The 21,197-nt window shown below is 48.9% G+C and overlaps 1 protein-coding gene across 6 annotated transcripts in view; it reads right to left on the bottom strand.

Annotated features, from left to right (window-relative positions):
• Positions 1-2,838: 2,838 nt before the first annotated feature.
• GRHL1 (grainyhead like transcription factor 1) overlaps positions 2,839-21,197 on the bottom strand; it is a 54,715-nt gene continuing 36,356 nt past the window's right edge. For 4 of the 6 annotated variants that reach the window (XM_047746063.1, XM_047746060.1, XM_047746065.1 and 1 more), the window contains 7 exons: positions 14,423-14,510; positions 13,041-13,180; positions 11,361-11,398; positions 9,113-9,204; positions 8,702-8,787; positions 5,704-5,768; positions 2,839-4,530 (listed from right to left, as the gene is read on the bottom strand). In XM_047746063.1, coding sequence (XP_047602019.1) covers positions 4,416-4,530; positions 5,704-5,768; positions 8,702-8,787; positions 9,113-9,204; positions 11,361-11,398; positions 13,041-13,180; positions 14,423-14,510 — 624 coding nt within the window. In that variant the 3' untranslated portion in view covers positions 2,839-4,415. Of the gene's footprint in view, positions 4,531-5,703; positions 5,769-8,701; positions 8,788-9,112; positions 9,205-11,360; positions 11,399-13,036; positions 13,181-14,422; positions 14,511-21,197 lie in introns of those variants that run through there. The other 2 variants (XM_047746061.1, XR_007130166.1) reach the window with 2 other exon arrangements.

The following is a 21,197-nucleotide window of genomic DNA, read 5'->3' as shown; positions in this document are numbered from 1 at the left end:
GGATAGCTTTTGGGACTGGGGCGCTGTGGACAGGGCAGTCGGGATTGAGCCATTTGTGGCTTATCCTGACAGGATCTGACCACACCCAAGAGACCTGAGAGCCAAAAGGGCCTCGAGGCCGGTGAGCTACAGGCTGGACTGGAAGCTGTTGCAACACGGAGACAAGAGCATGAGAGGACTGGAGAAGATACGCCAGGCCTGAAGGTCTGACTGGAGGTTGGGCATGAGAGAGACGGCGCAGTCAAAGGTGCCCACCGGTTTCTGGCTGGGTGGTCACTGCAGCGGAAGCCCCAGGAGGAGGCTCGTGATTGAGAAGGAAGAGTTTCGTCCCAGCTGCAGAGCCTGGTGGTGAACACCCAGGAGGTGGCTGATCTCGAGCTGAAGGGAGAGCTCTAGGGCTGGAGGAAGGAATCCTGGAGTTGTTGCTGCTCAAGGGCCTAGGCTCGAGGACGGAGGAGAAATCACAAACCGGCCCCTGGGGACAGTGACACTTCGGGAGCAAGAGGGGGGTCAGAGAAGGGGCACCCGTAAGTCGGAGAACAAGAGGTGCACTGCCTGGTAAACAGTTCCGCTCCTTCTCTGCCTCCTTTCACCCCCCTCCCCCCGCTGCCCCGTCTCAGTTCCCCCAAAGGCCTGATTTCTACTTAGGCAGCTGTGTTGGAGCGGGGGAGGCTTCCAGGCCGGGCCGCGGGGGTTCCCCCGTGCGCCTGCAAGCGGGGCGATCCCATCCGAGGCAAGCGCGGGACTTCCGCCCGGAGTCCGGGGCCTAGACTCTCCCCCTTTTGGACTTGGACCAGGAGACACGGAGTCTGAGGAAGGGCTGGCAGCCATCCGGAGACTAACAAGGATGAGTCCCCAAAGAAGGAAAGAAATGAGGTTGCTGGTGACATCGAGCTCCAGGATGCAGCGGTGCCGCTTTTCGGCTTGAATGTTATCAAAGTGGCAGGCGTCTGTCCCTGCCTGGCAGTGTCATCTCCTGACCCGGAGTGTGGTCTGTGATGTGGCGCTATATCCCCCTTGCATGAGAGCCTGTGAGGACTGGAGGACTTTTGCCAAGTGTCTGAGAGGGGTTAGACGAGCGGGCTGGCCGGGACGGACGGCGGGTCGCGCAGAACCCAGCGCGCAAGGAGCGGGAAAGCGGGGCGAGGCCCGATTGTTTGCTTCAAGGACGGAAGTAGGGCCGCCGGGCCGGGCGCTCTGCTCGGCTTCACTCCGACCCAGAGGCACACAGGGAAGCCGGAGCCGCGTGACTCCGACGCTCCTGCAGGGGGCGGAACGGTACCGGTTTGGCCGCGGACCACCAGGCAGTCTCCACGCTCTTGGCGGGCGGCGTCCGGGATCCGCGGCTCCTGCTGCTCTGGCAAGAACCCGCCCTGCGGTTTCCCGGCCCAGTGTGTGGGGACAGGCCCGTCAGCCCGTCTCCTGCAGCCCAGCTCCCCCGCAAAGCCCGGCCCGGAGGCCCGCCGGTGGGCTCGGCTCCCAGGGGGCGCGGGGCGCGACCGCAGCGGGGGCCTCGGAAGAGCCCGTGCGCGGGGTGGAGAAGGGAGCAGCGCGGGCGAGGGAGCAGCGGCTCGGCGCGGCGGACGGTGCGCCCGGGCGTGCGGCGAGGAACCCGCGGGCGCGTCCCTCCTGCGGGCTTGGGGAGAAGCCTCCGGGGCTCGGTGTTCATGGCCACGGCTCACGGCTCGCTTGTTTCGCCCGCATCACATTTTTGGACATTTTTGGACGACGAAGACGAAATCTGGCTCAGTTGTGAAGGGGGTGAGGGCGGCGCAAGCAGCTCGGGCCGCATGCGCGGGCGGAAGTTGGGGCCCCGGGGCCCGGGGCGGCGCGGGGTCTGGCTCAGTCGCCGCCGCCGCCACACGTTGGGGCCCATGTGGGGACCGCCCGCTGCGGGCTGATGCCACCGGGGCTAACGCTAACGCTGCACGACGCGGCTGGCCGCCGCCCTCCGAAGCGGAGCCTAGAAACCGCGCCCGGTGCCGGGTCCCAGCGGGGTGCAGGCTCGCCTCCGCCACCTCCTGGGCCTCCTCCCTGCCCCAGGCTCGCCGCCTCCCGACACCGGCCTCCCCGAGCGCACCTCCCTTCACTCAGGAGGCGAAGCCCGCCGGCTGCCCGCTGGCCCAGGCCTCGCCCGGACTCCTGCTGCTGCCAAAGGAGGGAGCGACGCGGCTGAACGCAGGCGCTGGGGGACAAGGGAAACCCGAGGCACAACTTGGAGCCTCGGTGAACGTGGCGTCCAGCAAAGACTCTGAGCTGGGCCCTGGCCCTGCTGAGCGACCAGGAGCGGAGTCTGTCCCTAGATTCTTGACCGGTGGCCCAAGCCTTAGAGCAGAAAATGAACAGATGTCACAGAAAATCTAGCAGGACTTCACTCCATTAATCTGACCACGTATTCATTAGAAATTTCTCAGTGTCTGTCATCTTTAGGCCTTGGATTACCTGGAAAAGCTACAACAGCTGTTTGATTTAGAAAGTCTAATGAACTGAAACATTCTTGGTAGACGGGTAAACCAAACATTTTTCTGTTAAGCTTTTAAAAACTAAGAACCCTTAAGATTTTAGGGTCTGAAAGTGTACACCTTCAGCTTTAGTGGTTAAATTTTCGTAACAAGCTGAAAAATTATTCAGGGCTCCCTTATTTAAGAGTTACTTGGGCCATTTCAGACACCCATAAGGAGAAATTAAGATGAAGGAAAAGACAGGACTATCCGTTTGAGACATGAGAAAATACTAAGGAGATTCTTTTTGGCTCTACTAGTTTAAGATCTCACATTCTGCGTTAGTGACTAATGAAAGGATAAAATCAAACGGAGTAACAGGAAATGACATATTACGAAAGAGACATATAAAATTTAATCCCTTTGGTTTAAAATACATCTTCAATGATACAATTAAAAACAACAAGCAAGACAAAAATTTATTTCATAAAACAAAATATAAAATAGTTATGACCCGTGTCCCATGATATCTTATCTTAGAAAACCAGCAATTTAGTTCACATACTTCATTAGAATATTTTAATGTAAAAATGTAACCATAATCCTACTTATACAAATGACCTATTCTAGCTCCCTGAACCGAGATCCCTGTGATTTTGTTATAAAATTACTTTTTAGTACTTGATATATTTAAACATGTTTACAAAAAATGCTCCCCTGCCACAGTCACATGGTCTCATAAACTCATGAACGCTTCCTAGAATTGTTAGCGTACGAGACGATCAAAGCTTGAAGGCTCTGGAACACGGTAACACAGAAATCACTTCTTGCAAGAGGAAGACGAGGAAGGACTCCATGTCTGGTTGCATCACCTAGTACCCGACAATGCCACGCGTTTTGGAAGGACTGCGTGTCCACTCCCGCAGGTACGCACGATTGCTATGAGCCTGCGCAACAGAGCGGAGCTGCAGCAGTGTTTCCCCTACGCTTCATGAGCTACAACAGTGCAGAGATCCAAGTAACAACCCTCTCAAGAGCAAAGAGAATCCCTGCCGTTTGCGAAGGTTTTGCTATGCTCTGGGATGATCGCTGTCTGGGAAAACACGCCAGAACATTTCAGTAAGTTCCGCTAAGCACAGTACTCGATCTGCTTGGTATACACGACCGAAAATAACTTAACCTTTCATTTAGGCAAAGTCTTCAAGGTAGACCTTGTTGCATCTCTTCACTCTATGTACAGACACCACGGTTATATATTATCTATTTGTATAAGACACGTATGTACACATTTACAGACACAGGCCTTCAAAAACGTATTGCACTTATATACAACGCGGCGTTAGCTTAACTGATTCACACGATGACCCATTCCTTCGTTAAGAAAGGCAGTTTACACGTTCAAGAAAGTTGCAAAGGAAGATTCAGTAACATGCCCTATTTAAGTAAACGTTTTCTGGAGGACAAGAGGCTGAGGGAGAAAGGGCGTGTCCTCGCCTCTTCGGATGCCACTGCCACCACCCTGAGGCAGTCAGAGCTACGCTGAGCAGGCAAGGACACAAAATCCTTAAACTCAAGCCCATTGCCTTTTCTGGCTTGCACTAGTGAGCAGGCCCACTAACATTGAAGAGACAAGGTAGACAGCCCAATAGTTTTATAAATAATGGAGAAGATATTCCAAAGGTTCCCGGAGAGTCTATTAAACCTTAGAACACAGTTTTCACTTTTAATCCTAAGTACCGATATCAGAATACTGATATCCGAAAATTCAAACATAATGGCGTATGGATTTCTGTCGTCTGGAAATGCCAAGGCAGTATGCTGAATGCGATCTACGAGCCAAATGTAGTGCCATCTCCTACTCGCAAGGAGTCCCTTCTGCTGACCTCCACCCTTACCCGCGGGGTACCTGCGGCGGGCCAGTGAGGCCCACGTAACCTTCCTTGAACTCGCTGGGAGAGGTGGGCCAGCGTGCCCTTAGATCTCAGTGAGGGTGAGCCTGTACGACCCCCCAGCTTCTTCGATCTGCAGCTGGAAGGTGTCCTCATTGGAGTAATGCTTCACGATGTTGTCATCCATGTTCACCAGAATCCTGGAAGAGGAGAAGCAAGACAGGTCTCCTCATTCCTGCCCCTTTGGAAGGCAGGCTCAGTCTCACGGGCAGCGCAGCCCATCCCAGCTGCGACACGGGAGGTACGTTATTTACAAAACCTCCCGCAGCCTCAATCCCCTCACCTATGAAGTGGAGGTAGTGTCAGGGCCTGTCTTATAAGGCTGTTCGAGGACTACATGAGGGACCCCAGTAAAGCTCTTCGAATAGCGTCAGGCCCAGGGTGAAACAAAGCGTACTAGCTTATCTCCTGCTATTACTTCAGCATGTAGGACTCCTCGATAGACAGGAGCTCTTATAATGCCAGAATAAGTCTGCAGAAGCAGCACCTCACTGATCCAGCTTTAGAAAGCATATTAGTCAAATTAACCTATGGGATCTGAAGCCACAGCTGCCTGACCAGTTACCTTCCCTGGCAAGTTATCCTCAACATTTAAGTGAACTACTAGGAAGTCTGACCCTTCCCACTAGGCTCATCCACAAAATTCCAATCATGATTTGCTTCAGAATGAAGCCAAATGGTTCTTACCATACTCTGCTTTACCCATATCAAGTAGCAGAGTCACTTAAGTGAAATGGAACTAAAAATATTAATTTTGGGACCAGGGAGCAATGTTTTATGATTGAAAACATGGTTCAGGGCAGGAAAACACAGTAGAGGGAGCAAAGACTGAACCTGAACCATGGCCTTGGCACTAACCTGCTACCTGAGCTTGGACATCGCAGGCTGTCTCAGCTGCCAGGTCTGTGATCTAATGAATGCCCAGCCCGGCTCAGAGGGTAACGTGAAAGTCAAGTACTACACCAAGTGCCTGGTCCAGTGCCTGACTCATGCCGGGGGCAAAATGAACGGGGCCATGTCTGCTCTTACCCTGACTCAATCTCGTAATGTGCTTTGGGATTTGGAGCTGCTTCACTGGTACCAAGCGCAGGAGAAGAGCAAATAAAAATTTTACTTGGAAAAAAAAAAAAAGTCCACAAAGATGTCTTAGAAAGGCAGATCAATTTAATGTGGATATTTTAAGAAAAAATATATCCCTGCATTTCACATTCCTGTAACTTTTTCTAGACTGGGCACAAATGCATGTGAATTGCACTAATGTTACAGAATATTAGCATTATTTAGAAGTACTAGGGATGCCAGGTAACACTTACCCTTTTTTACATTTCTTGAATATCTTCCCAATCTTATCGTGGGGCACATCATATTTGTCTGAGATCTAAAAGAACAAAGAAAAATAATTACAAAATGCTGATCTCGAGGCTTTAAAACACAAACTATAAATACTGTGAGACAGTCACTCAGTTTTCTGTCTTTCAAAAATGCACGTGCACAGCTGTACAGAAAATGCCTGCAGACCGTGGGGAGGGGGGTTACCTGCCTTTGGAGGAAGCGGTGGTCACCGGCCTGTCACCTCCCCCTAGTGTACTGATGGCTCTCTGTGGGTTATGTGGTCCTCTTTCTGGAACGTGACTACGCTCTAGAGCACTGTTAGGTTTCCAGAAGGAAGTGCACAGCTGCTCAGTGCCGCTGTGCACCCCAGGGACCCACAGTTCCAGTCCTCGGTGCTCCTGTGACCCTGACGCGGCCACGGGGCCCCAACCTGATGACCTAAGCCCCACGGCTTCCAGTCGGGGTCCCGCCCTGCGGGTCACACCACCGCACACACTCTGCTCAAGCCCACGAAGGCCCTGCTCTGGGGTCCAACCCAGTGGCCTTGACTCGGCTCTGGCCCTCCGCCTCCCCAGCTTAGGAGAGAGAAGCTCTGATTCCCTGCAGCGCGGGGCCACGGCGAGGACTCCGCGTGTCCAGCACAGAGCAGGGGTTCACTTCAGAATCAGAATCACGGGAAGGAAAACAACGCCTGAATGTCCCAGAGCCTAGGAGCACGTCAAGGTCCCTGATTACAAACCACGACCACGCCTCTGCCCGTTCTGCCGAGAGCCTCTCCGAGAGCAGCATAGATTCTCGCAAAGCCCACGAGGCTCCGTGGTTAACCAGGAAGTTAATGTGGCCGTGGCCGCTGGGGTGTGGCCCTCGGGCCCTCCAGAGCCTCAGGCCTTCCACCCACTTCCATGATCTGTAAGGTGCCGACCGAGCAGTGGAATCAGGGTAGTGTCAAGTGTGCGGGTTCCCTGTCGGAGCACAGAGGCTGTCTTTAAGGAGAGAGGATGAATTAATCCAAGGATAAGCTGACTCCGTCTACACCAAATCTTTCTCTGGAATTGTGCAGGCCACCCCCAAACTGGGGCTACCATCGACCATCTGAAGAGCAAAGCTCAAAGCAGCCCTGAGAAAGGGGGCCCCGGAAGGGCAACCTGCAGACCACTTTCAAGCTAACAGAACACCCAGTTCAAACCCAATCTAAGCTCCCATCATCCAAACATCCACTTCTTTTGTGTATACTGGGTCATACTTCCTCGCGTACTTATGAAGCATCAGGTAGGAAACCCCAGGCCTGATAGACACACACTGATGAATTCTTGATGGGCTCCGAGCACGTTGTATTTGCACAGTAAGTCTCAACCTTTTTAACTTCCTTTCTCTCCAAATTAAGAGTTTGCACAGTTCTGGAGAAATGAGGAAAGGTTACCAGAAGACAAGGTAAGAAAGAGTAATGTAGGGGCGCCTGGGTGGCTCAGTGGGTTAAAGCCTCTGCCTTCGGCTTGGGTCATGATCCCGGGGTCCTGGGATCGAGCCCCGCATCGGGCTCTCTGCTCAGCAGGGAGCCTGCTCCCCGCCCACCCCCCGCCTGCCTCTCTGTCTACTTGTGATCTCTGTTAAATAAATTAAAAAAAAAAATCTTAAAAAAAAAAAGAGTAATGTAGGAAAAAATCGCACGAAGCTGAAAAATGACAGAAAGCAGAGGCTGATGGTGGTACTTGCTTCATCGGGGGGAAGTAATGTGCTCAGAGATGCCTGTGAGCCCAGGGACCCCGAGAGACCATGGCTCTCCCCGTCCACTGTTCCCTTGCCCTGCTTTATTTTTTGTCACTGCATTTATCAGTGCCTGGAAAATTACTTCTTAGTTTCTTGGCCTACTTTCTTGTCCACACGTTCCTCTCTGGACCTGAAGCTCCATTTGGCAATGTGTCACCTACTCTCATGACTCTGGTAGCTAAAACAGAACCTGGCGCCAAGCAGGCGCTTAGTAACACGTGTTAGTGGAATTCAGCATGCCGTGGCTGTCAGGGGAGCTGGGAGAAACCCATTTCCAGTGGTGCGCATGCTCTGAGCTTGAAGATGCCTGTGATCTCTAGTGAGTTGATTACTATCAGGACACAGTGTTGACTCCTTGAACTGTATCCCGGGGCAAAGCTAAAATGGCCTCCTCCTCACGCCAACTCTTGCTGATGTCCCAGCAGGGCTGGCTGGGGTCAATTTGCTCAGTGCCGAGGTCTTAGTGGGAAAGATTATGGTTATCAGTGGCTACATGTCTAAATTTTCTCATATAGGCTTTGGCTAAGGACTTGATATAAACTTGGTCATTCCCCAGGATCAGGAGTTTCAAAGGCAGACCCAGGAGCCATTGTTTTTATGCAGGAAGTTTTTAAAGATTTCTATTTGATTAAAAATAATTTTTGTGAGCTTCTAAATGGTTAAATGGCAGTCTTCCTTTAACCAAGTATATTAAAACTATTTCAGGGGTGCCTGGGGGCTCAGTCGGTTAAGCATCCAACTCTTGGTTTCGGCTCAGGTCATGATCTCAGGGTCCTGGAATCGAGCCCCATGTCAGGCTCTGCACTCAGCGGGGAGTCTGCTTGAGATTCTCTCTCCCTCTGCCCCTTCTACTTGTACTGGCTTTCTCTAAAATAAATAGGATCTTAAAAAAAAAAAACAAAACCCAACCTCCCCCCACCAACCCCTCCCCCATCTCATAGATCAGCACGAAAGCCATCAGTTCGGTTGACAAGACGTTACTCAGAAGTTATTTCTACCAACTAGTATGCTGGGTGCGGTGGCGTGAAGCCCAGTGGGGAAGGCCCTGCAGATGACTGAGGGCCCCACGAGACGGGATGAAACACAGGCGCAAGCCTCAGAAATTTCCATAATAACAAGGAATCTGGGTGGTCTGATAAAATGTGTTTCAGCGGGAATCTACTTTAGTACGTTTAACTTTCGCAGGAGGGTTTCCAAGTTCCTACTACTTACAGCCTCCATTAAGCCTTTCAAAGATGGAGTCTTAAGCATCAGGGCATCAAAGACTTCCTCTGACTCCTTGCGTACGTAGAGCAGCACTAATCCCCAGCCAGGAATAAGGAAGGGGAAAGAAAAAGGACACAGTTATTCGTATGAGCAAAATGAGAGAACAGATCCTAGATACCGGTTAAACTAAAAAGAGACACAGCAAGAACAGTGAACATGAACCAATGTCCAATCCATCTGGAGGAACACAGCTTTCAGCTTCTTTTAACTCTCAGGTAAGTCCAAGCTCCAAGCCGAGAGCTGGTCTGATTCAAGAAAGTCAAGCTAGACAAGATTGGCCTGAGCACTTCGTGCTTTTGGCAGATGCAGAATCCCCTTCTCTCTGACAGCTCCCCCCAGGACTGCAAGCCGACGCACCTCTCTTTGGTTCTTCCAGCCGAGTCAGCTTAGCAGCAGGGGCGATCGAAAAATCCTCCTCCGATCCATACGGAGCCCTTTTCAAGTTAGAGCTGCAGGCAATCCGAAAGATGTGATTAGTGACTCCAACTTCTATCACTTGTGGAAACAAAAAGAGTTTTAGGGTATACCCCTGAAGTTCAGATTTAAAATGACCTTCGTTCTTTATCTGGTCCAGCTCCCTTAGTTTGTGGAGGAAAATCTGAGGCCCAAGGAAATACACTGACTGAACCAGCTCGGGCTGTTCAAGGGCAGAGCTGGGACTATACACTCAGGTCAGCTGCCGGACGCTCTGCACTGCTCGGACACTAGAGCAAAGTGCTTCTCAGCAACAGAGAGCTGCTTTTCAGGAAGCATTTTATGGGGGAAGTAGGATTTGAAATAATAACACACACACACACATACGCACGCACGTATAAAGGTGGCAACAAAGGAGAGAACATGTCAACAAAGAGGGGAAAGTGCAACCAGCAGAGCTAGGCTGGCTGGAATAGAAGGCTCTGTAGGAAGCAGGTCCTGACGGAGAGCCGGGACGCTAGCGGGAACACCTTGATTGTGGCCGTACGGAAATTTCAGACCCAAGGTGCAGGCTTTAGGAAATCTTTCAGTTTCGTGAAATGAGAATGCTGCGATCAAAGTGTGTGGTAGAGACTGGAGGGGACTCCAGGACTCAGAAGCAAAAGAACCTGATAGGGGGCTCTGGGGAGATCATGGCAGAAAATTCAAAAGGGTTCGAATATAGTAGTGTCAGTGCAAATAAAAAGAGGAAATAGACACCAGTGTGTTTGAAGAAATAAGTTAAGTCCTGGGGCTCAAGTTCTACGTTGTGAGGGGGTGAGCAAGGAAACAGCACAATAACTGAAAATGAAAATGAAGGAAGAGGGCTTGGTTTTGAGTGGGAGGATCACGTCAAGAATAGGGGCTGGGCCTTCAGCTACTTGGTCTGTCTTAGTTTCCAGCACACACCCAGGCCTCCCGTGAAAGCACGTGAGGTACGTCTGAGCACACGAGGAGTCTGAGAGGAAATGGATGGCCTTCAGAGAACACGCTCCCTACGCAACACGGGTCTGAAAGGGGAGCCCCAAAGAGGGGACCGGACGTGGTTGAGTGCTGAGCAGGGGGTATCCCGGTGTGGGCAGTCAGGGCCCGAGTGGGCCACGGAGGGTAACCACAGGTCAGGGGCAGTGACACCTCCACAGCAAGGAGCACACCCAGGGCCAGCTTCCTTCTTCAAAAGGGAACAGGGTTTCCTGGAGAAGAAGGTGACCCTCAGGCTGGGGAAAGGAAAGCACCAGTGCCTGGAAGACACTGGGCGTGGGCGTGAGAGAGCACCCAGGGAGCTGGGAGGGGGGCCCATCGACGGGGCTCAGGAGTAGCTGGAAGGACCAACGGACCTTCTAAGACAATTTGATCAAACTAGATGACAGAAATGATTTGCAACTTGTTGAATAGAGCCATAAACTAGGAGTCCATACTGATAATAAAAAAGGAATGACATTTTAGGAATGAAATTTTCACCAAGCGACAAAGCACCTCCCCACTACAGACTTAACTACAAAAGGAGGACGGGTGCCCTCGCGGCGGCGAAGCCTGGCAGACACCACCTTGATCATGTGATCAAAGCGAAGCACACTATGCGGGGGGCGGGACCAAAACCGTGCTACCTGACCGGACACACGGGGAGCGCAGCGCTATGTCTACGACATTCCTGCCAAGACGCATAATTACCTAGTCTAATCATGACAGGACAACAGAGACCCAAACTAGAGGACATTCTACAAAGCAACTGGCTTGTAATCTTCAAAAGTATTAGGTCGGGGGTATAGCTCAGTGGTAGAGCATTTGACTGCAAAAGTATTAGGTCAGGAAAGTCAAGGAGACACTGAGACTGTTCAAGACTGAAGGAGATTAAAGACACAACTACACACACAGTCTGAGTCTGCGTCGGATCTTCCTCTGCTATAAAGGACGTTATGGGAACGACCGACAAAACCTGAACAGAACGTCTTGTTACTATCCTGGCTCCGTTATGTGGGAGACTGTCCCCATCTGTAGGAAATATACACAAGGTGTTTAGGAATGACAGGTCACGGAGTCTGCAGCTGACTCTCCAACGGCTCAGGAAAAAATGAGATCTTTGCATTGTACTTGCAATTTTTCTGTAAAAATAAAAAGAATTTGTTAAAACAGAACAAAACATAAAACTTACCCTTCACCCTCCAGTTCTTCTGGGGCAATGGGAAGGACCTAAGACCAAAAAAAAAAAAAAAGTTTTCTAGCATATGCTCAAAATATTTCACACCATAAGTAACTTATTTCTAAAATGAAAATAATTTTGAATTTAGTCTAGTCCAAAATCCCTCAGCCTTATTTGTCAATAACCAGATTCTTCTGGGCATGAACTCCTCTAAAGCAGAGAATGGCCAACTAGGGCCCGCGAGCGAAGTGGGGCCCGATGCCTATTCATAGAAATTTACTGGTGCACGGACCTGCTCACTCCCGGGCATCTGGCACTGTAGCGGCAGAGCTGAAGAGTCACAACAGACACCATGTGGCTCCAGAAGCCTACAGTATTTGCTCTCTGAGCCTTTACAGGAAAAGTTTATCAACCCCTGCTCGCCCCAAAGCTTCTCATTAGAAACTAGATGCATCTGGGTGGCTCTTGACATCAGCTAAGATCGTGATCTCTGAGGTACGTCTGAGCACATGGAAAGTTCGAGAGGCAGTGGAGAATGGCCTTCAGAGAAAAGGCTCCCTACACAACCTAGGTCTGAAAAGGGAGCACCAAAGAGGAGACAGGACCCTCAACATGGTCGAGTGCTGAGTAGCGGGTGTGCCGGCATGGGCGGTCAGGGATGGAGCCTACGCAGGGCTCCACGCTCAGTGACGAGCCTGCTTGAGATTCGTGCTCCCTCTGCCCTCCCCACACGATGCACTCACTCTCTCAAATAAATAAACCTTAAAGAAAAAAAAAGAGAGAGAGAGAAAGATACATATTGGCAATACCCTCCCAATCCCCAAAACTTAAAAACTCATTGACCCGTATAAATCTGCGCACGAAGTGCATGGGAGACCACCTTCTCCATATTGTTTAGAGCTCTGCAGAGAAAGCAGGCCCCACGCTGTCCAAGCTGTTCTCTCTACTAAGCTTCTGCTCGAAGCAGGGCGTAGCCAATTGTGAACTTTTATATTAATTGCCAAGATACGGCTGTCTATGCGCCAACCATGATTCAATAACTGAAACAATGAGGAGAGCCTTCAGATGCTCTTTTTTTGTTTTTTCTTTTTAAATCCTTTTTTAAAAAAATTTTTATTTATTTATCTATCAGAGAGAGAGAGAGAGAGAGAGCGTGCGAGAGCATGCACACAAGCAGGGAGAGAGGCAGGCAGAGACAAAAGAGAGAAGCAGGCTCCCTGCTGAGCTAGGAGCCTGACTCGAGACTCGATCCCAGGACCGTGGGATCATGACCTGAGCCACAGGCAGCGGCTAATCCAACTGAGCCACTCAGGCATCCCTCGGATGTTCTTTGTGCCATGAGGGCTACCTACCCTAAGTCTTCCTGTGGCTGTTCCCTCCTGCCCAGAACCATGTAAGTTAAATGCACAAGATCATAGATCCGGACTCCAAACTGTTACTATTCTAACAATTTTAAAATAAACTAAGACATAAACACACAGAGACGAACAGAGTGAAGTTCACAGGTTTGGTACTTCGTTCCTGTCAACAAGGCTTACATCCACCTTATTGTAAGGACAGCCTATCACCCAACAAAATATTCCAGAAGGCTGGCCCATAATAACACTGGTCAAACCTCTCTAAACTGGCTTCTGTTTACCAGGAATGCCACAGACCTTCTCTGGCGGCCGCCCCGGGATCCTGGTTACCTACGTGAGTGCCCCGCTGAAGGTTGGCAAAATGCACGTCGGGAATGAAGAGGACAGGCTGGGTGTCCAGATCAATGAAGGGCTTGAAAACTGTGATATCCATCCGTTTGTGAGAGGGAAGCAGTGGCACTTTAACATCGGAAACTGGGGAGGAAAAAAAAAAAAAGACGACACCCTGGTCAACCACTTTGGTACCCATACTGGACGCAGGCCACAGAGCATTCCCCTCCAATGTAAGGGCCTTAAACGGCAGCGCTCTAGAAGGAACAGCTCATGTTGCCTGAGCCAAGAGGAAAATCACAGCCCACGTGAATACATAAGTTGGTTACATTTGTACTAAAATCAACCAAACATCTTAGCAAAATGAGAAGAGAAAAGGCTATTTTTAAACATACACAGGAAATCTGGAACAGAGGCAAAGCATGTTTACTTTTTGTCTGAAAGGCTAAGAGTTACAACCATACAAACATAATTCAGAAGTCATTCACCTGAGCTGCCCTGACTCAGTGGTTCACATTCTGACAGCAATGCACTGTTCACCTTGAGAACGTAACTTTGTAGCTCCAACTTCTCCTCCCAATTTACCCTAGGAGAGGCTCAGCAGGAGGGTCACGGACTAGGTTTTTTATTTATTAAGGTATGGACTCCCTCTTCCCCTGCCATCTGCCCTGCAGCCCTCGGAGGGGAGCTCTCCCTCAGGTGAGCTGGGAGCCTGCCCTTCAATGCTGGCCCAGGAGCCTACTGCATGGTGCCACAGGGCACACGTCTGCCCAGGGAGGCCCCGTTCGGAGCCCGATGCTCGCAGCCCACGCATCGCGCAGGAAACGCTCCTGCCACAGAGCATCCTCCTCCCCCACCCCGCCCCGGAGCAGACAGATACTGGATTTTATGAATATGAATACTGGTCACATTTAAAAAAAAATAATCAATCAAATAAATAAATAAATAAGGAAAGAAAGCAAGCTTTCCCGGTGAAATGTCCAAACAGGAGCCCTACAGATTCTGAAACGTTAGAAAACCACGCATTTACATTTAGAAGTAAGACCTGAATTCTCAAGAGCATTATTATGATTCTTACAAGTCTAGACAAGCCCCGGTGTTATCACCAGCTATCCAGACAGAAGGTGTGTTATCTTTGAGGGCCAGGATCAGTAGCCAGAACTAAAGCTAAGGGCCAAAATATGTGAACTCCGGAGAAACTCAAGGACCTTTCCTGTCCTTCCTCAGCCATTTATCTGATCGCGCAACCGGGAAAGAAGTCGTGCCACCGCTGCGCGGCAGTGAGCGGCCACTACTATGTCTTGCGCTTGATACAGTAAACACAGATTCAGTCACTATTCCGAATGGCAAAGATCTGAAACATGTGGCGGAAACATTTCTACTTACAGGCATTCAACTGGGAGCTGGGGTCAGTACACTTGCCTTTTCTTTTGCTTTGTTTTCGTTCTTCATCCCTGATTTTCCTTTCAGCTCCCTATAGGTCAAGAGAAGACAAGGCATGATTCTGTTTAATTGATCCTCTTTAAAATATTTAATTCTGGGGCGCCTGGGTGGCTCAGTGGGTTAAGCCTCTGCCTTCGGCTCAGGTCATGATCTCAGGGTCCTGGGATCCAGCCCCGCATCGGGCTCTCTGCTGAGCAGGGAGCCTGTTTCCTTCTTTCTCTCTGCCTGCCTCTCTGCCTACTTGCGATCTGTGTCTGTCAAATAAATAAATAAAATCTTTTAAAAAAAAATTAAATATTTAATTCTTTTCTGAGGAATGGGAAAAAAATATCTCCTTTCTGGAGAAAAACTCCATTAATTATTATATTTATGGAGCTTATCATATTAGTTTTCTCTAAAAAGCCTATTTTCCCCCATTTTTTTAAAGAGAAGGAGGAAAAGGAGTAGAAGGAGCGGGGGAGAGAGAGAATCTGAAGCAGGCTCCAGGCCCAGGGTGCAGCCAGACACGGGGCTCAATCTCACAACCCTGAGATCATGCCCTGAGCCCAAATCAGGAGTCCAGTGCTCAGCTGATTAAGCCACCCAGGTGCCCCTAGAAGGCCCGTTCTTAAAACTGTTTAACTCTGTGAAAATACCATTTACTTAAAAAACAAATACAGCACAATTCCCCTCAACAATGGATGCGGCCAGGCTAAATGAAAAGCGGAAGATATCTGCTCACGTACTACTCGGCCTTCAAAAACCCAAGTGACTACTGCCATTGTCTGATAAACAAGCTGGCCCTGCTGTGACTGTGCTTTCCCAGGTGGGCAATGTTATCGTTGGAAATGGGGTTCTCTCCAAGGACTTGGCATCAAGCAAGTGACAGACGCGACCAACTAAAACTCCCAAAAGCGAAGATTTAAGTAGAAATCTGCATAATCACATAAAAGAGAAAAAGTGTACTCCCGATCCAAGAGAGAGGACATATACACAATATACATCAACTGTACAGAGAATGGCAGCGTCGTAGTATTTACAAAACATGACCTAAAATTAAACAAGTATAATAAAAACCTAACTATTAATTAATCATTTCGCTTCACCTGTTAGCATTTATTTCTGGGTGGTACAGTTTTCTTCACAAAGTCACCCAGTGAAATCTCCACAAGAAGCTTATTTTTCTGCAAATAAACTCCCTGGTAGCAAAGACAGTCAATGAAAATCATCCCACAGACCCTGGCACTATTATATAATGAAACCACATTTTACCAAACAGAATACAAAGCACCTTCTGCCCCTTCCAGAAGGTGTTAAGACACTCACAAACCAGTAAACACACAATAAAAATCCCTACGCAATGCTGACACAAACCCCACCTCCCTGACACAGAAAAACAGGTCAATATCCCCGAGCTCCCACCTGTCACCATACAGTTGGTCTGTGTCTCTCTCAGTTCTTTCCAAGAGTCTAACAGTAGCTTCACTCTGATGATAAATTACTCTCCAAAAAGTAGTTTTAAAAAATAAGACATTTCATGGGGCGCCTGGGTGGCTCAGTGGGTTAAGCCGCTGCCTTCGGCTCGGGTCATGATCTCAGGGTCCTGGGATCGAGCCCCGCATCGGGCTCTCTGCTCAGCGGGGAGCCTGCTTCTCCCTCTCTCTGCCTGCCTCTCTGCCTACTTGTGATCTGCCCCCCGTCAAATAAATAAATAAAATCTTTTGTTTTTTGTTTTCTTTAAAAAGACATTTCCCTCTGTATTTATCGGCTCCATCTATAAAGAATAAGGGACTTGTGCTTCCACTCAAGACGGGACTATCACAGACAGACTTACCCCCACCCTGAAACAACCTAAACAACAAAAAAAAGATGCACGAAACAAGGATTGTTAAGGCCAGGGCCACCAAGCAACAAAGAACAGGGATCTGTGAGAGAAAAGAAACAAACAAGATGAGCCCTCCAGGGGCTGACTGCCTTCCCAGTCCCCAGGCTGTGGCACAGGGAGGGACGTCCAGAGGTCTGCTCCATCCAGGTTCCCTGGGTCGAGAGAGAGAGTTGAAAATCCAGAGAGAGATCAAGGAAGCAGGACAAAGTAGCAATGGGGAGTTACAGGAGAAAAAACCCCAGAGGTCTCCGGAGGGTCCCCTCAGGTAGTCAGTCCAGTACTCAGAGAGAAGCAGGTGTAAGGAAGGTACCCAAGGTTGGGGGGAAAGCCCTCAGAAAAAACTAGAGAACAGTGTCTGAAACTCACACAGGTAAAACAGTGCCTCTTCCCACAAGTGAGACTGGAGAAGCTGAAAATCCACAGGGTGGTTGGTAGAACAGTCAGGAAAACCTGAGCTCAGCTGCAGAGAATAAGCAGCTGATACTGAGCCACTCCAGACTCACCTATCAAAACTGGAAAAGCAAGACCTGAAAGGATCAAAATGTTTCCAAGTAACTCCACCAGCTCTCAGGACAGAGTTCATGAGGAGTCCGAAGATGACAAAGCCATCCAGTGTCAGACAGTGTCAAACTCACATGGCTAGTAGCCCGTGAGACGCCAGGCAGGTAAAGCAGCAGGAGTACATAACTTAGGAGGAGGCTGTCAAACCACTGACACCAGCCCAGAAACCACACAGAATTCAGGCAAGGACATCAGCGTGGCTGTTGTAACTACATTCCACATGTTCAAAAAGTTAGTGAAAAACACACATATTGAGACCAGAAAGATGTAAAACAGATCCAAATCGATCTCCCAGAGACAAAAACATCTGAGATGGAAAATACACTGCATGGGATTATTGGCAGTGTAGACAGGGCAAAGGAAATACTGAAGAACTTTAGACATTAACAACAGAAAGTATCCAAACTGAAACACGAAGAGAAAAGGCAATCCTAGAGACTGAACACCACTGGGGAGCTGTGGGACTGCAAGCTCGTGTGTGTATGTGTGCAACGGGCATTCCCAGAGGAGGATGAAAGAATGTATTTCAAGAAACAAAGCCTGAGGGGTGCCTGGGTGGCTCAGTGGGTTAGAGCCTCTGCCTTCAGCTCAGGTCATGGTCCCAGGGCCCTAGGATCAAGCCCCGCATCGGGTTCTCTGCTCAGCGGCAGCCTGCTTCCCTCTCTCTCTCTCTCTCTGCCTGCCTCTCTGCCTGTGATCTCTGTCTGTCAAATAAATAAATAAAATCTTTAAAAAAAAAAAAAAAAAAGAAACAAAGCCTGAAAAATGTTCCAGTAGGATGAAAACTATAAACCCACAGATCTAAGCAGCTCAACAAACTCTAAATATAAGAAATGTAATGAGAAATATCAAATTGCTCAAAATCAGTAAAAAGAGAAAATCTAAAGAGAGAGAAAAATAGATACATTAGGTACAGAAGAACAAAGATAATGATGACGGCAGATACTTCATTAGACATGGAAGTGTGGGGCGCCTGGCTGGCCCAGCCAACTCTTGATTTAGGCTCAGGTCATGACCTCAGGGTCATGAGATCGAGCCCACAGCAGGCGCCCCGCTCAGAGGGGAATCTGCTTGAGATTCTCTCTCTCCCTCTCTCTGCCCCTTCCCCCACTCAGGCACTCTTTCTATAAACAAAAAAATAAATGTAAGGCTGACAACAGCAGAGTCATGTCTTTCAAGCATCGAAGGAAAAAGTGTCAGCCAGAATTTTATACCCAGCAAAAAGATTTTTCAAAATCAGAGGTAAAATCCTTTTCAGACATATAAAAGCTAAAAGAATTCGTCAGCAGTAGACTCTGCAAGAAATGTTAAAGTCCTGTGACATTACAGAGAGCCATTTAAACTCGTGCTACTTCACTCTCTGTCTCCACAACTAAAGAGGTTGATTTGAGCCGTCATAGCAGGTGGTGACTGAAAAAGTTAATCTCTCTGATCCCGATTACAGCCACAGTGAGTATGACTCTGCTGAAGAAAACAATCTATGGGAAATAAAGGCCAATGACATGTCTCTAAGGATGAACCCCAAATATATACACACACACGCACACACACGCTCGTAGAAAGAGAAGCTGCCAAATTTCCACTGGTTGGAGATCCAACTCCTGTTCTCGTTTTCTCGAAAACATGTTAAATTGCTGCTGCTTCTGCCATAGAAGCAAGTTCCATTTACCAAACCCGTTGAGCAGTTCGTAATAACGTACTAAAAAAAAACCTTCTCAGGAGAGAAAAACCAAGAAAAACCAAGAGAAAAACCAAGCCTCTGAAGGATACCAAGAGATGTCTTATTTCTGGTTTCCTACTGTGGATGTGGATCAGATTGATAAGATGTGAGAGTTTTAAGAACCAGCAGAGGAAAATGAATGGACAGGCACCAAACAACACGCGAGTCCTAGCTCAGGAAGGAGAGCATCAAGGAGGGAGGTGGGATAGTCCGCAGAGAGGAGGCAGCACCAGACAACCCAGAAGAGCAGAAGGAATCCCAACTGTAAGGGACGAGAGAAGCTACAACAAGATGCACGAGAATGAGGAGCGGGTGTGAGGTTGCTGGGGAGTTTCATGCGGCAGAAAGATTCAAGGACTTTGACAGTTAATTACACACAGCGATACGTAATATTTTCTTTCCATACCGGGTTTGATATCAACCCCTAATAGCTCTGAGATTAAAACCTCAGGATGGAAACAGTGTGTAAGTTCACCCCCCACGCCCCCTAGGCACCTCTGGACTGGTTAGCGCTCACACCACCGCTGTGTGCTGTCAGGGCGCCACGGGGAAAGCTGACCAACAGTTTTCACCCCTGAGCAGATCTCTGCTTCCACAAAAGGGCAGAATAGGTCAGCAATATTTTCAGGGGCCTTACAAAGAAAGCCCAGCCTATGAAGGCTGAGGGTGTGTGGGCACCTAGACAGGCCACACAAAGCACGGCCAGGTGCAGATGCCTAGTTTCTAACCACGACTTTGCGTGACCGCCTCTCACCGAGGTACAGAGATTACACACATGTAAGGAGAAGACAGTGACTGGCCTGCACAGTGGACACGCTATGTCAGACCGCAGCTAACATGCTGCTCTCACACGTGATCGGGACGAACAGGTGAGGAGGCAAGCAGCACCCCCGGAAGATGAAATCGTGTGTCGTCCCAGACCACACTCAGTTTTGCAACTCCAAAGAGAAGGCTTTCTGCTTCAGAGTGTACATTAGCGCACACTCACACAATAAAAAGAAGTGGTTTCTAGATTCTGTACAACCACTGATTAATAAAATAACTTTAGACAATCATGAAACTTTCCCTGTGTTTCATTTTCTAAATCAGCTACCAATACGGAACTTCCCTCAAAAAATCTTAATATTAAAAAGAATTTCATGGGGCGCCTGGGTGGCTCAGTGGGTTAAAGCCTCTGCCTTCGGCTCAGGTCATGATCTCAGGGTCCTGGGATCGAGCCCCACATTGGACTCTCTGCTCAGCAGGGAGCCTGCTTCCTCCTCTCTCTCTGCCTGCTTCTCTGCCTACTTGTGATCTCTGTCTGTCAAATAAATAAATAAAAAATCTTAAAAAAAAAAAGAATTTCATTTAAGATTGTGACTCATTACTGTTCCTTCTCTGCAAAACTGCTGTACAGCTTTTGTCATCTGATGCCGAAAACTCCAGTTCATGCTAACGCGTACTGACATCATTCGACACAGCCGAGATTCTGAGTGGGTCCATGCACCAGGATCAGCGCACAGACGGTTACGGCCCCAGGAGAGATACATCAGAAACACAGTAAGCACTGGGCTAACAATTAGAATGATCTTGCGTCTACTGAGTCAAGTAATAAAAAATTGGGGCTTATAGACTTTATGACTTTGGACACCTCTTTAGGTTTTCTTCTGGCTAATAAGAGGAATGTGGTGTAAAGGAGAGAACTCTGGCTCAGGATCCAAAATGCCTGATGTACGCCTGATGTGACTTGGCATTCGTAAAAATGCAGAGGATGTGGGAAGTAACAGCCGCTGGGAGATGTCCGTACCCAAATCCTCAAAACCTGGGACGACGTGAGCTAACACAGCAAAGGAGACCTAATGTTGCTAATCAGCTGGCATTCCGATAGGACAAGTGTCCGAGATCATGTGTGTGAGCCTAGGATAATGGAAGGGTCCCTAAAAGCCAAAGAGCCAGACGGGGACACGTGGCACTGGCAGCACGGTCCAAGGGATATGATGTGAGACTCCTGGCTTTGAAGGTGGAAGAGGCCATAAGCCAAAGAATGTCAGTGCCCCGAGGAGGCAGAAAAGCAGACAAACAGATTCCCCCCCAGAGACGCCAGAAAGAGATGTGGCCTTCTAGCAGCGGGATTTTAGGCCAGCGAGACCTCAGACTGCTGAGCTATAGAACCATGAAGTAATAAAAGGGTGTTGTTTGAGCCACTTAGTTTATGGTTATTTGTTAATAGCAACAATAGAAAAATAATACAGCCTAGCACATAACCAGGCACATGGTACTCAATACATGTTACTGAATTTGGGTGTTTGAGAAAGTTCTCTGAACTCAGGCTGCTCCAACGAGGCCACATGCTGTGTTTTGGTCCCCAGTGTAAAAATCAGGATAGCAGATCTCTGACAGCAAATACACCTTCAGTTTTCTAGTACCTTCTAAAAATCTCAATAACAGAGAGGGTTGTTGCTGCTGCTGCTGTCTAACAGGACAAAAAGAAGAGACTAGCAAAATATATGGTCCAACATTTCCTGAGTGGGGAAGGTCAAAGTCGCCTTCAATCTTAGGTCAGTGGAGCAATCGCTTCTCCAGGGCCGCTGCCG

This window comes from Lutra lutra, chromosome 9, assembly GCF_902655055.1.
Source record: "Lutra lutra chromosome 9, mLutLut1.2, whole genome shotgun sequence".
NCBI lineage: Eukaryota > Metazoa > Chordata > Mammalia > Carnivora > Mustelidae > Lutra > Lutra lutra.
The sequence above is the reverse complement of the archived record's forward strand: the minus strand, read 5'-3'. Positions and strand labels throughout refer to the sequence as shown.